Consider the following 11,592-nt stretch of genomic DNA (forward strand, 5'->3'; position numbering starts at 1 on the left):
CATCTGCAACATTCTGGCAGAGGGTGTGGTGTCAGCAAGAATAAATATACTATGGTTCTTTTCCTGTTGTGCCAAAGTCTTGTCAGGCGAGGCCATGGAGTCCATGGAATCAGAAAGTTTGTGGCTTACAAGTTTGGTGTGTTTGGCCATACTACTTATTGAGGTTTATGATTCGTTCATATGGTTCTGATGAGTTTATGTTAGTGTTTTCTTTCGCTTTTTATTATTGCGATCCATTGTGACAGTTTTGCAAAGGTACACTGAACCCAAAGACAGTTTTGCAAAGGTACAGTGAACCAGATTTTAACTAAGTTCCACAGGGAAGTTAGAGAAAACAGAAGATGGAATAAAAACCGCAAAGGTGCGCTCATGTACATACATATGGTATCGGATTATAAACACACAATAACCAATTTGCCCAAAGGACTTATTGGATAAATGATGATCATCAGATAGAATTAATTAACTCCTATTACAACGTAAACGATTCGAGAGGGCGTCCCGATCGAGCTCGTATCCGGCCAATCTCTCTTCTTCTTGTTCTGAAATCATCATCCTCCTCGTTCCGATGACAAGCGGCGCCCACATGACGATGAGGCCCCCTTTTTTGTTGTTGTTTTATTTTCCTCGAAAAGAGAGAGTGAACCTGACAAGAAGAACAGCCGACGTGGGGGCGTACGAAAAAAAAGAAGAAACGAAAAAACTCTCCTGCTCTTCCTGTTGTTGTCGTTGTACGTACGTAGTGTGTACAGCACCATGCAAGCGTGCTCTCATGGAGTGGAGTGGAGTGGAATTAATGGAGCTGGGGGAGAGTGGTTTATGCGATGGTGTAGGGCGGCGGCAGCGGCATGCCGACGACCTTGCCGCAGCGGAGGGCGTTGTCGGGCATGTTGTACTCGTCCCTGAGCGACCTTGCCGGCGAGGTGCAGCTCACGTATAGCTGCTCGCCCAGGTAGTACCTCTCCCACAGATTGGACCTCAAGTTCCACATCCCGGCGTTGTCGAACGTCAGCATCACCGCCGTCCACGACCTCGGGTACACCTGGATGGTGTGCCGGCTCACCGTGTCCAGGAGGTTGTATGTCTTCCTGCTCTCCACCGACCATAGCCCCGGTCCCATGCTGCATCCATCCATCCATCCATGGTCCGGTCAGAAGACAGACCCGATCGATGATCCATGAGGCATGCATGCAGCTTAGCAGTTCCATGAAATTAGTTAGTAGTCTTACCCGGCGGCGAAGAAGGCGTAGCCGTCGAGGTGGAAGGTGTCGATGCTCTTCTCGGGGTTCTCGAAGACAATCTCAATGTAGGTGCGGTGCTCGGTGGTGATGACGCTGGGGGCGACCTTGATGGGCGTGCCCTCCTTGGGCGGCGTGTCGGTGACGAGGTTGTACTCGAACACTCCCTTGGTGGCGTTGAAGTACTCGGCGAGCTTGAGCGGCGTCTCGGGGTCGGTGTGGGACACGCCGTTGAGGGCGTACCTCTCCTTGCCGTCGACCTTGCCGCGGCTGGGGGAGAGCTTGATGGTGCGGGTGATGTTGATCTGGCCGTAGTGGTAGGACCCCTGCGGGTTGGGCCTGGCGGCGCTGGCCGTCAGGTTCCAGCGGAAGGACCTCCACTGGTTGATGGACCAGGCCCATCCGTCCGGCGCGTCCGGCAGCTTGGCCGCCGGCGGGGTGTTGGACCCCTTGTAGCGAATCACGGCGGTGATGGTGCTGACCCCCTTGATGAAGCGGGTGGAGGCGATGAAGAAGTAGTCCCCGGGCTTCTGGTTGGCGGTGGTGAGGAAGGAGAGGCACTGGCCGATGTGGACGTCCATGGAGTCGTACTCGTTCTGCACGGTGTGGGAGCCCTCCATCTCCACCAGCTTGAGGACGTGGCCCTGGATGCGCACGTTGAGGGTGGTCTTGATGCCGACGTTGCAGACGCGGAAGCGGTACGTCTTGCCGGCCTCCACGTTGTACATGGGCGGGTTGGAGGCGTCCTTCTCGTTCTTGCCGTTGATGAGCAGCCCCGCGGGGCGGCCGATGCCCTTGCCGGTGTCGAGGTTCTTGGCCAGCACGGTGTGGTCCTTGGTGTACCAGTCGCCGACGAGGGCGCCGAAGTCGTCGGCCGGCGGGTCGAAGGGCACCGGGATGAGCGGGCGGCTGTGGATGCTGATGAGCCCGTAGGCCCCGGCGGCGCGCTGCATGCCGATGCTGGGGTAGTAGAAGAAGGTGCCGATCTGGTCCTTGAACTGCATCTTGTAGGTGAAGTTGGTGCCCGGCAGGATGGGGCACATGTCGCCCGGCATGCCGTCCTGCCACGAGCTCTTCCTCTGCTGGATCCCGTGCCTGCATGCACGCACGCAAACATGCAGACGCAATGCATGCATGCAGAATGATCGATCGGATACGGTCCCTCTCTTCCATCTAGTCTAGTCTAGTCTAGTAACACAAGAGAAGAGAGAAGAAGAAGAAACGGAAGGCGTACCAGGTGAAGAGGAGCGGCTGGTCGAGCTGGTTGAAGACGTTGACGATGATGTTATTGTTGGAGGTGCAGTTGATGGTGGGGCCGGGGAACTCGCCGTTGATGAGGATCATCTTCTGGGGCGTGCCCATGGGGGACTTGGTCCCGTACGCCACCTTCCAGTCGAAGAAGAGGTAGGGGTCCTCGGCGCGCACCGCCACGGCGAGCAGCGCCAGCGCCAGCGCCAGCACCGCGGCGCGCATCTTGGGCCCGGCTGTCATCGTCCCCTCGTCTCTCCGGCTCCTCCTGCGTGTACGGATGGATTCGCTCCCTCTCCGGCTGGTCGGCGGATCGATCAACGCGACGGCGGGCGCATGCGGCGGTGGAGATGGGAGGGGACGGGGGGAGGCACAGGAGGCCGAGGAGGCCCGCGGCTTATATGTGTCCAGGCGCCATGGCTGCGTGCGGTTGGTTTCTTCCAGCGCCCGCAACGCCCGCGCGTCCGCTCGCCGATCTATCGGGATCCACCGCCTGCGGTCGGTCTCCCTCTATTCTTGACCTGTTCCTCCATGCATGCCCCTCCCCCTGCGTGGCCGTGGCGTACTGCCATGCCATCGCTCGGTGTCTCGGCCGGTGACAGCCAAGTACTCTACTTTGCCGTTGGTGCCACCATGATGATCCTAACCGATGCTAAGTTCCAGGTCGATCCTAGACACTATCTACTCAACTTCCTATCTGGCCTACCCGATACTTTGGGTCCATCCCAACAACACTGCGCGTCCCTGTGATCTTAACGTTCAGGATCACATTGTACGGGAATCGTTTTCCCATTTTTGTCAGCTGTACGGCCGGGGATCGTGTTACAAAACACAACCTTGATTTTTTTTGCCCCCACGAAATCATCAGTTGGTTAAGGGCAACATTTGGCAAAGATTACCCCGAACCCTCTTCGGGTGGTGGCAATTGACGCAAAGCATATGCGTCATTTGTTGTCGCCAGACAGTTTTACTGGATCTTCTCCTATCAAAGGAAATATGGGAGGTTGTTTCTACGTGTTATTATCTGATTTTTATCACGTATTCTCGCCAATCATATCATGTATTTTTACATGTATTCTTTTCTTACGGAACAATATTCGATCTATTCATCTTCAATCATCATAGTACAACGAACGCTAGAAATAATAAAAGTTACACTCAGATTCATAGACCAATTTTGGGACGGAGAGAGTACTACAAGGCCGAAGGCGCACCACCGTCATCCCTCCTCATCCCTCTCACCAGAGCTGGCAAAAGGGAAGTCATCATGCTAAGACCCCTTAGGACCAACGCATCAGAACAGCAACCGTCGCCGATTAGGAGCAGCGTAGATCAGAAGGATCCAACCTAAAGACACACGAATGTAGACGAACAACGAATAGATCCGACCAAATCCACCTAAGTCACACACCCACCGATAATGCTAGATGCATCGGGAGAGGGGCTAGACGGAGAGAACCTTATTCCATCTGCTGGGAGCCGCCGCCGTCTCGCCTTCCTGAGTAGGACACAAATCATAACAAAACTCAAAATCACATCTAAAAACGGAGTCCTCCTACCGGCAAGGGCCGGAATCCACCGCGCCCCCATGACCCTAAGGCCACCGAGACGAGGCGGACCGGTGGCGGCGGGGAACCCTAATTTTTTTAGGGGAGGAGGAGGCGGCTCCGATTGAGCTGGTCGTAGAACTCGAATTGCTGCTTACCACATTTTTACCTGTTTTTAAAAATAAATATCCTTTGAACAGATGTTTGAACGTTTTCACCATTTTGTTTCTCAAGTCGAGACCTCCAAAACTAGGCCCCATATTCATATTTCTCAACATACCTTATTCTTTGACGTAACTTGTAGTCTTGTGCTAACAAATATAACAAACTTGTGCGCCTCACGGTCACGTACATGTGCTTCATGGAGTAACATACTTGTACTCCTCAAAGGGTAGAAGTACTCACATGTAGTGCAGCTTGTACTCTTCACCCGTAAAAAAAGACCCTAATAAGTGGCACCACGTGTGGCATGAACACATGGCAAATTCAAACATTTTTTTATGACAAGTTTAGTGACATGAGGATGGTATTTGTAGTTCTAAAGCATGGCAATTTTTTTTCGGATAGCAAGTTTCAGTTTTTCTTCTTCTTTTCGGATGGCAATTTTAGTTGTAAAAAACATCAAGGCCGGGTTGCTTCATGTCATATGTGTGACACTTATAATTTGAAGGAAAAAAATACTTGTACACTTCACAATACAACTTGTGCTTTCAGCACAACACAGAATGTACTCCCCCACTAGAATCTATACTCCCTGCGTAAGCACATCTGTGATCCCATCATGCAGCGTGTACTCTATAAAGTAACCCAACTTGTACTCCTCGCAACGTAGTTGTTGTTGGGGATCGTTGCAGAAATTAATTTTTTTTCTACGCATCACCAAGATCAATCTATGGAGAAATAAGCAACGAGAGAGGAGGGAGTGCATCTTCATACCCTTGAAGATCGCAACACAGAAGCGTTACAAGAACACGGATGAGGGAGTCGTACTCGTGGCGATTCAGATCGCGGTTGATTTCGATCCAAGCGCCGAACAACGGCGCCTCCGCGTTCAACGCACGTGCAGCCCGATGACGTCTCCCACGCCTTGATCCAGTAAGGAGAGAGAGGGAGAGGTTGAGGAAGACAACTCCAGCAGCAGCACGACGGCGTGGTGGTGTTGGAGCAGTGTGGTACTCCAGCAGGGCTTCGCCAAGCGTCACGGGAGGAGGAGGAGGTGTTGGGGAGGGGGAGGATTGCGCCTTGGATGTGGTGCGGCTGCCCTCCCCCCCTTCTATTTATAGGGGCAAGGGAAAGGGGGGCCGGCCCCCTCCAGATGGATCTAGAGGGGGGGGGGCGGCCAAGGGGGGAGGCTTGCCCCCCAAACCAAGGGGGGTGCCCCCTTTAGGGTTTCCCCCCCAACCCTAGGCGCATGGGCCCTAGGGGGGTTTGGCGCCCAGCCCACCTAGGGGCTGGTTCCCCTCCATATTCAGCCCATAAGGCCCTCCGGGGCAGGTGGACCCTCCCGATGGACCCCCGGAACCCTTTCGGTGGTCCCGGTACAATACCGATAGACCCCCGAACACTTTCGGCGACCGAATGAGGACTTCCCATGTATAAATCTTTATCTCCGGACCATTCCAAAATTCCTCGTGACGTCCGGGACTCCGAATAACATTCGGTAACCACGTAAAAACTTTCCCTATAACCCTAGCGTCATCGAACCTTAAGTGTGTAGACCCTACGGGTTCGGGAGTCATGTAGACATGACCGAGGCATCTCTCTGGCCAATAACCAACAGCGGGATCTGGATACCTATGTTGACTCCCACATGCTCCACGATGATCTCATCGGATGAACCACGATGTCGAGGATTCAATCAACCCCGTATACAATTCCCTTTGTCAATCGGTGTGTTACTTGCCCGAGATTCGATCGTGGTATCCCGATACCTCGTTCAATCTCGTTACCGGCACGTCACTTTACTCGTTCCGTAATGCATGATCCCGTGACTAACTGCTTAGACACATTGAGCTCATTATGATGATGCATTACCGAGTGGGCCCAGAGATACCTCTCCGTCATACGGAGTGACAAATCCCAGTCTCGATTCGTGCCACCCAATAGACACTTTCGGAGATACCCGTAGTGCACCTTTATAGCCACCCAGTTACGTTGTGACGTTTGGCACACCCAAAGCATTCCTACGGTATCCGGGAGTTGCACAATCTCATGGTCTAAGGAAATGATACTTGACATTAGAAAAGCTTTAGCATATGAACTACACGATCTTGTGCTATGCTTAGGATTGGGTATTGTCCATCACATCATGCTCCTAATGATGTGATCCCGTTATCAATGACATTCAATGTCCATGGTTAGAAAACCGTAACCATCTATTGATCAACGAGCTAGTCAACTAGAGGCTCACTAGGGACATGTTGTGGTCTATGTATTCACACATGTATTACGATTTCCGGATAACACAATTATAGCATGAACAATAGACAATTATCATGAACAAGGAAATATAATAATACATTTTATTATTGCCTCTAGGGCATATTTCCAACAGTTGTATTTAGCCCTCGCAAAGAAATGTAGTTGTACTTAAAAATCAAGAAAAAAGAAAACCAAGAAAGATAGAAAACCGAAGGAAAACCAGCAAACCCCCAAAAGCAGAAGAACAAGTCTAAGCAAAAAGCAGAAAAATAAACCTAGATAATACCGAGCAAAACCAAACTATTGGTTATAAACTTTATATCTAGTTTGTGTGTAAGTTAGTTTTTTTGAGAGAGAAACTTTTGATTGATTTATAATCAATCATGCCAATACAACAAACCGGAGGTAAAAAAAATTATAACCAGGTCTATAGGCCACCTAGCAACGACTACAAGCACTAAGCTAGCCGAAGGCGCACCACCATCACTGCCCCTCCACACCGGAGGCAGGCAAACTTTCTTGTAGTCGACAGCCAGGAAGCCGTCATGCTAAGGCCCCATGGGACCTGCGCACCAGAGCAATAACCATCACCGATGAAGAAAGTCATAGATCGAAAGGATCAAACCAATAAACATCCAAATAAAAATTGGATCCAAACATATCCACCGAAGACCAACACCGATCGAATCTTGCGAGACCCGACAGAGACACACCTTTACACGCCCTCTGACGACGCTAGGCGCACCGCCAAGACGGAGGTCGAACGTGGGAGACATTATTCCTACCGAGAGGCATCACCACCACCACATAGCCCCAACCAAGACACTGGACCTAACAAAATCGAGAGCGGGTCCCTCCTACCGTCCGGGGAGGGGGGGAGGGTTCTTTTCAGGGAGAGTAGGAAATACACGAGCCCTATGTTCTTAGCTATTCGTCACTCCGTTCAACGTCTGGTGCACAAGGGAAAAGATAGAACACGGATTGGAATTCTATCCATATTTTGAAGTTTCGTTATGCTTCAAGAATAAAGAGAGAATAATTTAGTGTCACCCTACAGTTGAAAATGTGAATGTAATTGAGCGGACATACTGATTTTGGCTCTCAAATAATAAGTGACACACGTGTGGCACGAAGTAACACCACCCTTACGTTTTTACAACTAAAATTTTCATCTAAAAAAACGAAACCCCAAAAAACTGAAACTTGCCATACAATAGAAAGTTTCCATGCTTCGTAACTAAACTTGCCATACAATAGAAACTGAAACATGTTTCTTTATACACATGTGGCACTTATCAGAGTCCCAATAATTTGGCACGAGTACAGGTTCCAAATAAGCTAAAACCGAAAGCACACGATATGGTATGTTTATGTGTTATGTATCATATATCTTGTGTGGCATGTGCGGTTATTTTCTTCTTGGCAGCCCATGCTCAAACCCTGGTTCCGCTCCTCGAGCGTTTCCCGTCGACACTCAGGAGTGCATGGATGAGGCAACGTTTCCGTCAATAATGAGGAGTGTGTGGATGACTTTGTCTGGTTTTCAATAGAATAGACTGTCGTGTGAGTACGTGTGTGTGATGGTGTGGGTGGGTACTATCACATGCTCGTACGGTCATGCCCGTGTAAATTGGGCAACGAGCACTCCTAGTTGCGTGGTCGTGCGATGGCATCCTGTTTCTTTATGCTCCAGGGTGACACTGTTTTCTTTTCTCAAAGATCAGTATGGACTAATAAAATATACATTATCTGAAGGCACATTACGAAGTACCAGCAGGTCAAACACTCCTACGTGCAATGCAATAAAATAAAGATTCGAAGGGAGCAATAGACCACAAACGTCAGAGCTTAGGTATCAATCAACCAAGACTTAAGCAAAAACTACTGAATCCCATAACACGGTTGATTAGCAGCGGCTGCAGGGTTATACAGCTCTTGGTAAGTTCAATACAGACGAGCAGTACAAGCATCAGGATCAAGTGCTTCTGCTTCAGCAATGTACAAAAGAGAGAGACATAGCTATACTGGGTTTGCTGGCCTAGACATTTGCAAAGGAGAGAGACCACGAAAAAGGTTTTGCCAAAGGTCCACCTCGCAAGCGCAAGAAACATCCGGTTTGTTAATACTTTCTTCTTCATCATCATCCCACGAGAATCAAAGATGAAAAGGGGGCACTGTAGATTAGTGTTTTAGAGCGACGGGAGGGCCGTCCGTCACTTGTGGACAGACAGCTCGTGCAGATGCGCGATGTCGGCGTTGGAGAAATGGCTGGTGCCGCAGATCTTCTCCAGAGGATCTTTGCAGCACCTCTGGAGCTCCAGGTACCTGTCCAGGTTGAACTTCTGCCTCTGGATCAACTTCCTCTGCCGGGACTGGAACATCCTCTCCATGAAGTCCCGGTATGTCGGGTCCCTTGATGTGATGAGGAAGTAGGCGTACCCGACGACCAGGCCCGTCGCAGTTGTGAAGAATGTGATGGGCTCCATGACGTCCCACGAGAACTCCCAGAAGGTGAGCCTGAAGAAGAGCCCGACCTGCGTGATCAGGAACCCTAGCCCAGACCAGAGGATACGCCGGACTTGCTTGTGTGCGAGCTTGTTGATTTCTTCTAAATGTGTCTGGAGTTGCTTGAGCTCTTCCTTTCTTGGGTCATCCTCAGGTGTCAGTGCAAGGGGCATAGCTTTTCTTACAAGATCCACAATCTGTATGCAACAAGCAAAGCATCAGTCTCTGCCAATATTAAAATATCAGCCGACGTTCCACTACTTCTACCAATGCAAAGTACCAGCTGTTGCTACTACTTCCAATGTTAAGTGTCGGCTAATGTCACGCTACTACTATAGACCTTCAAGTCCGACCCCAAGAAATCTCAGCATATACGTACTGGTGAAGACTAAATTTAGAGTTGTTATAAAATAATGACAGCAAAATTGTAGTACAACAGATGAGTTGCCCAAGTAATAAACGTTTAGAAAGTAGAAATTATGAAACCAAATATAAACAAAATAAATGTCTGAGAAGAACAGTGCTCTCTTGCAAGATCCACAATCTGTATGCAACAAGAAAAGCATCAGCGTCTGCTAATATAAAATATCAGCCTATGTTCCACTACTACTACCCATGTAAAGTACCAGTTGCTGCTACAGCCAATGTTAAATGCCAGCTAATTTCATGTTGCTGCGATAGACCTAAAGCCTTCAAATCGCCGCAAGAAATCTCAGCATATGTATTTGATGAAGACTAAATTTAGAGTTCTAGAATAATGACAACAAAACTGTAGCCAAACATAAATACATGAGAGCTGCCAAACTAAACATTTATTTAGAAAGTAGACATTATGGAACCAAATCAATTAAAAATGTCTGAGAAAGACATCACTCTCTTTTTGTGTAACTAAGCTTTTGCCTCATAATTTGATAACTGATCACATGCAACGCCATCAAACCAACCCGAGGAAACTTTCTGTTTTGCCCACCTGGCAACAATTGTTTACAGATGTTCAGCATGTGACACAAGGAGGTTTCTTCACTAAGGAAAGTATGTCCAAGAAAAGCGAAAGCTACAATATACAGTAATCAGGTAACACGATTATGAATTACTTCAACAGATAATGTAATTCCAAAAACCGCCAACCTTTAGGCAAGTCACATTGTTTGTCACCGACAGAAGGATCGTGCTATCAAACGACAAACTTTATGCATGGTGGACTGGTAGTTAAGTACGCTAACGAACCACTAGATAACAAGATAGGCACCCTGCACAACAAGCCACCCATCTATCTAGACTGAAACAAGAAAAAAAAACGGATTCCACACGGCAAATGACCCATCCTGTATGACAAGAAAGGACGTAGGAAAGCAAGCTAGAGGAGAAGGTATCGATTGCTTTATCACCCACTGAATCGGAAGAGTTCTTCCCCATGGAAGAAAACGGAGATAACTTTTGCACTGGTGCGTCCGGCGTGCGCACTCAGGAGGAGCACGCAGTGAGCCACCCACCACTTGGAGCCGCGTCCTGAAGCAACCGGACGGCTTTTCTGTGCCACGGAAAAGTGCATCGCTTCTGGTTCTGTTCCACAGGCTAACCAGTCTGGCCATGGTCGCCATCCTCCGGCCGCACCATGTTTGGGCAGTTCCAAAGCTCCAATCCGCTAACGAGGTCGAACAGAGTATAACAAAGTGGGCGATGAATTCAAGTGTTGCGCGCAATTTGGACGAGTGAAACTGAGGGACCAATGATGGGGATTTGACGAATAAACAACGTGCCAGACCCTGGACATTGGACCACCGATTCGACAAGTGCACCTGTAGACCTGTACTTTGAGGAAATCTACCGAACAGCTGATGGTCACCATCGGAGAGAGGAACGCGCCGATCGATCAGTACTAGGACCCTCACGAGTCACGCGCACAATGGCCTGAATCAAGCGGGTACCTCCGGCTCCCGGGCCCGAACCAGGGAGCGCGCGATGATATTCGTGAATGTATCTCCCTAGGATGCATCGTAGATGGCTCAGAAATTTCAGAAACGTCAGAGGATGATGCAGAGCACGGGCCGAACACAAACGTCGCCGAACCAAACCGCGAACAGAAAATGGCAAAGCCGAAGGAATAGTACTACTAGTAATTTTTCGTGAAAAACGTCATGGATGATGCAGAGGTGGTGGGGGGAGGGAGGAGCGGCAATGCGGGGCGGAGCAGACCTTGTCGGGCTGGAGGTAGACCTTGTCGCGGAAGAGGAGCACGACGCCGGCCTCGTCGAGCGCGCCGGCGAGCGCGGTGGCCTCGGCGCGGGTGCGGGCGGCGCCGGCCTCCTCGCACTTGCGCAGCAGCTCCGCGTAGGGGATCACCTCGCCGTCCCCGAGCCGCCGCTTGAGCGCCTCGACGTTGGCCATCCGCATGAGCCGCCTCGCCTCCTCCGCCGTCACCTCGGCCTCCGGGTCCCTCCCCGCGGCCGCCTCCGCCGCCGGCAGCGACGCGAAGCCGAACCGCTGCTGGAAGAGGCCGCAGGGCGTCTGCGGCGGCGGGGGCAGCCTGCACACCACGGAGGCGACGGCGGCCCGCGCGCGCGGCGGCGCGCAGGCCGGGGCGCCCGCGCCGGCGGCGGCGCGGAGGAGCGGGCGGGAGAAGCGCCACATTG

At 50.6% G+C, this 11,592-nt stretch overlaps 2 protein-coding genes across 2 annotated transcripts; both read right to left on the reverse strand.

Annotated features, from left to right (window-relative positions):
• Window positions 1-325: 325 nt before the first annotated feature.
• On the reverse strand, window positions 326-2,845 carry LOC119269387 (L-ascorbate oxidase homolog). The gene is made up of 3 exons (XM_037551209.1): window positions 2,473-2,845; window positions 1,230-2,333; window positions 326-1,121 (listed from the first exon to the last, which is right to left on the reverse strand). The coding sequence occupies exons 1-3, from the start codon at window positions 2,727-2,729 to the stop codon at window positions 818-820; spliced, it is 1,665 nt and encodes a 554-aa protein (XP_037407106.1). The 5' UTR covers window positions 2,730-2,845; the 3' UTR covers window positions 326-817.
• A 5,457-nt stretch (window positions 2,846-8,302) lies between these two features.
• Window positions 8,303-11,590, reverse strand: LOC119272616 (calcium uniporter protein 6, mitochondrial-like). The gene is made up of 2 exons (XM_037554071.1): window positions 11,156-11,590; window positions 8,303-9,156 (listed from the first exon to the last, which is right to left on the reverse strand). The coding sequence occupies exons 1-2, from the start codon at window positions 11,588-11,590 to the stop codon at window positions 8,668-8,670; spliced, it is 924 nt and encodes a 307-aa protein (XP_037409968.1). The 3' UTR covers window positions 8,303-8,667.
• Between the last annotated feature and the right edge of the window lie 2 nt (window positions 11,591-11,592).

The sequence above is a fragment of the Triticum dicoccoides genome, chromosome 3A (assembly GCF_002162155.2).
Source record: "Triticum dicoccoides isolate Atlit2015 ecotype Zavitan chromosome 3A, WEW_v2.0, whole genome shotgun sequence".
Classification (NCBI taxonomy): Eukaryota; Viridiplantae; Streptophyta; class Magnoliopsida; order Poales; family Poaceae; genus Triticum; species Triticum dicoccoides.

Bases quoted from the DNA above. Each gene is read 5' to 3' on its own strand.
- LOC119269387 (XM_037551209.1), bottom strand. From the start codon at position 2,729: ATGACAGCCGGGCCCAAGATGCGCGCCGCGGTGCTGGCGCTGGCGCTG. The intron at 2,334-2,472 runs GTACGCCTTCCG...GCGTGCATGCAG, and splicing joins CAGCCGCTCCTCTTCACCTG to GCACGGGATCCAGCAGAGGA. The intron at 1,122-1,229 runs GTAAGACTACTA...GGATGGATGCAG, and splicing joins TACGCCTTCTTCGCCGCCGG to CATGGGACCGGGGCTATGGT.
- LOC119272616 (XM_037554071.1), bottom strand. From the start codon at position 11,590: ATGTGGCGCTTCTCCCGCCCGCTCCTCCGCGCCGCCGCCGGCGCGGGC. The intron at 9,157-11,155 runs GTCTGCTCCGCC...TGTTGCATACAG, and splicing joins TCTACCTCCAGCCCGACAAG to ATTGTGGATCTTGTAAGAAA.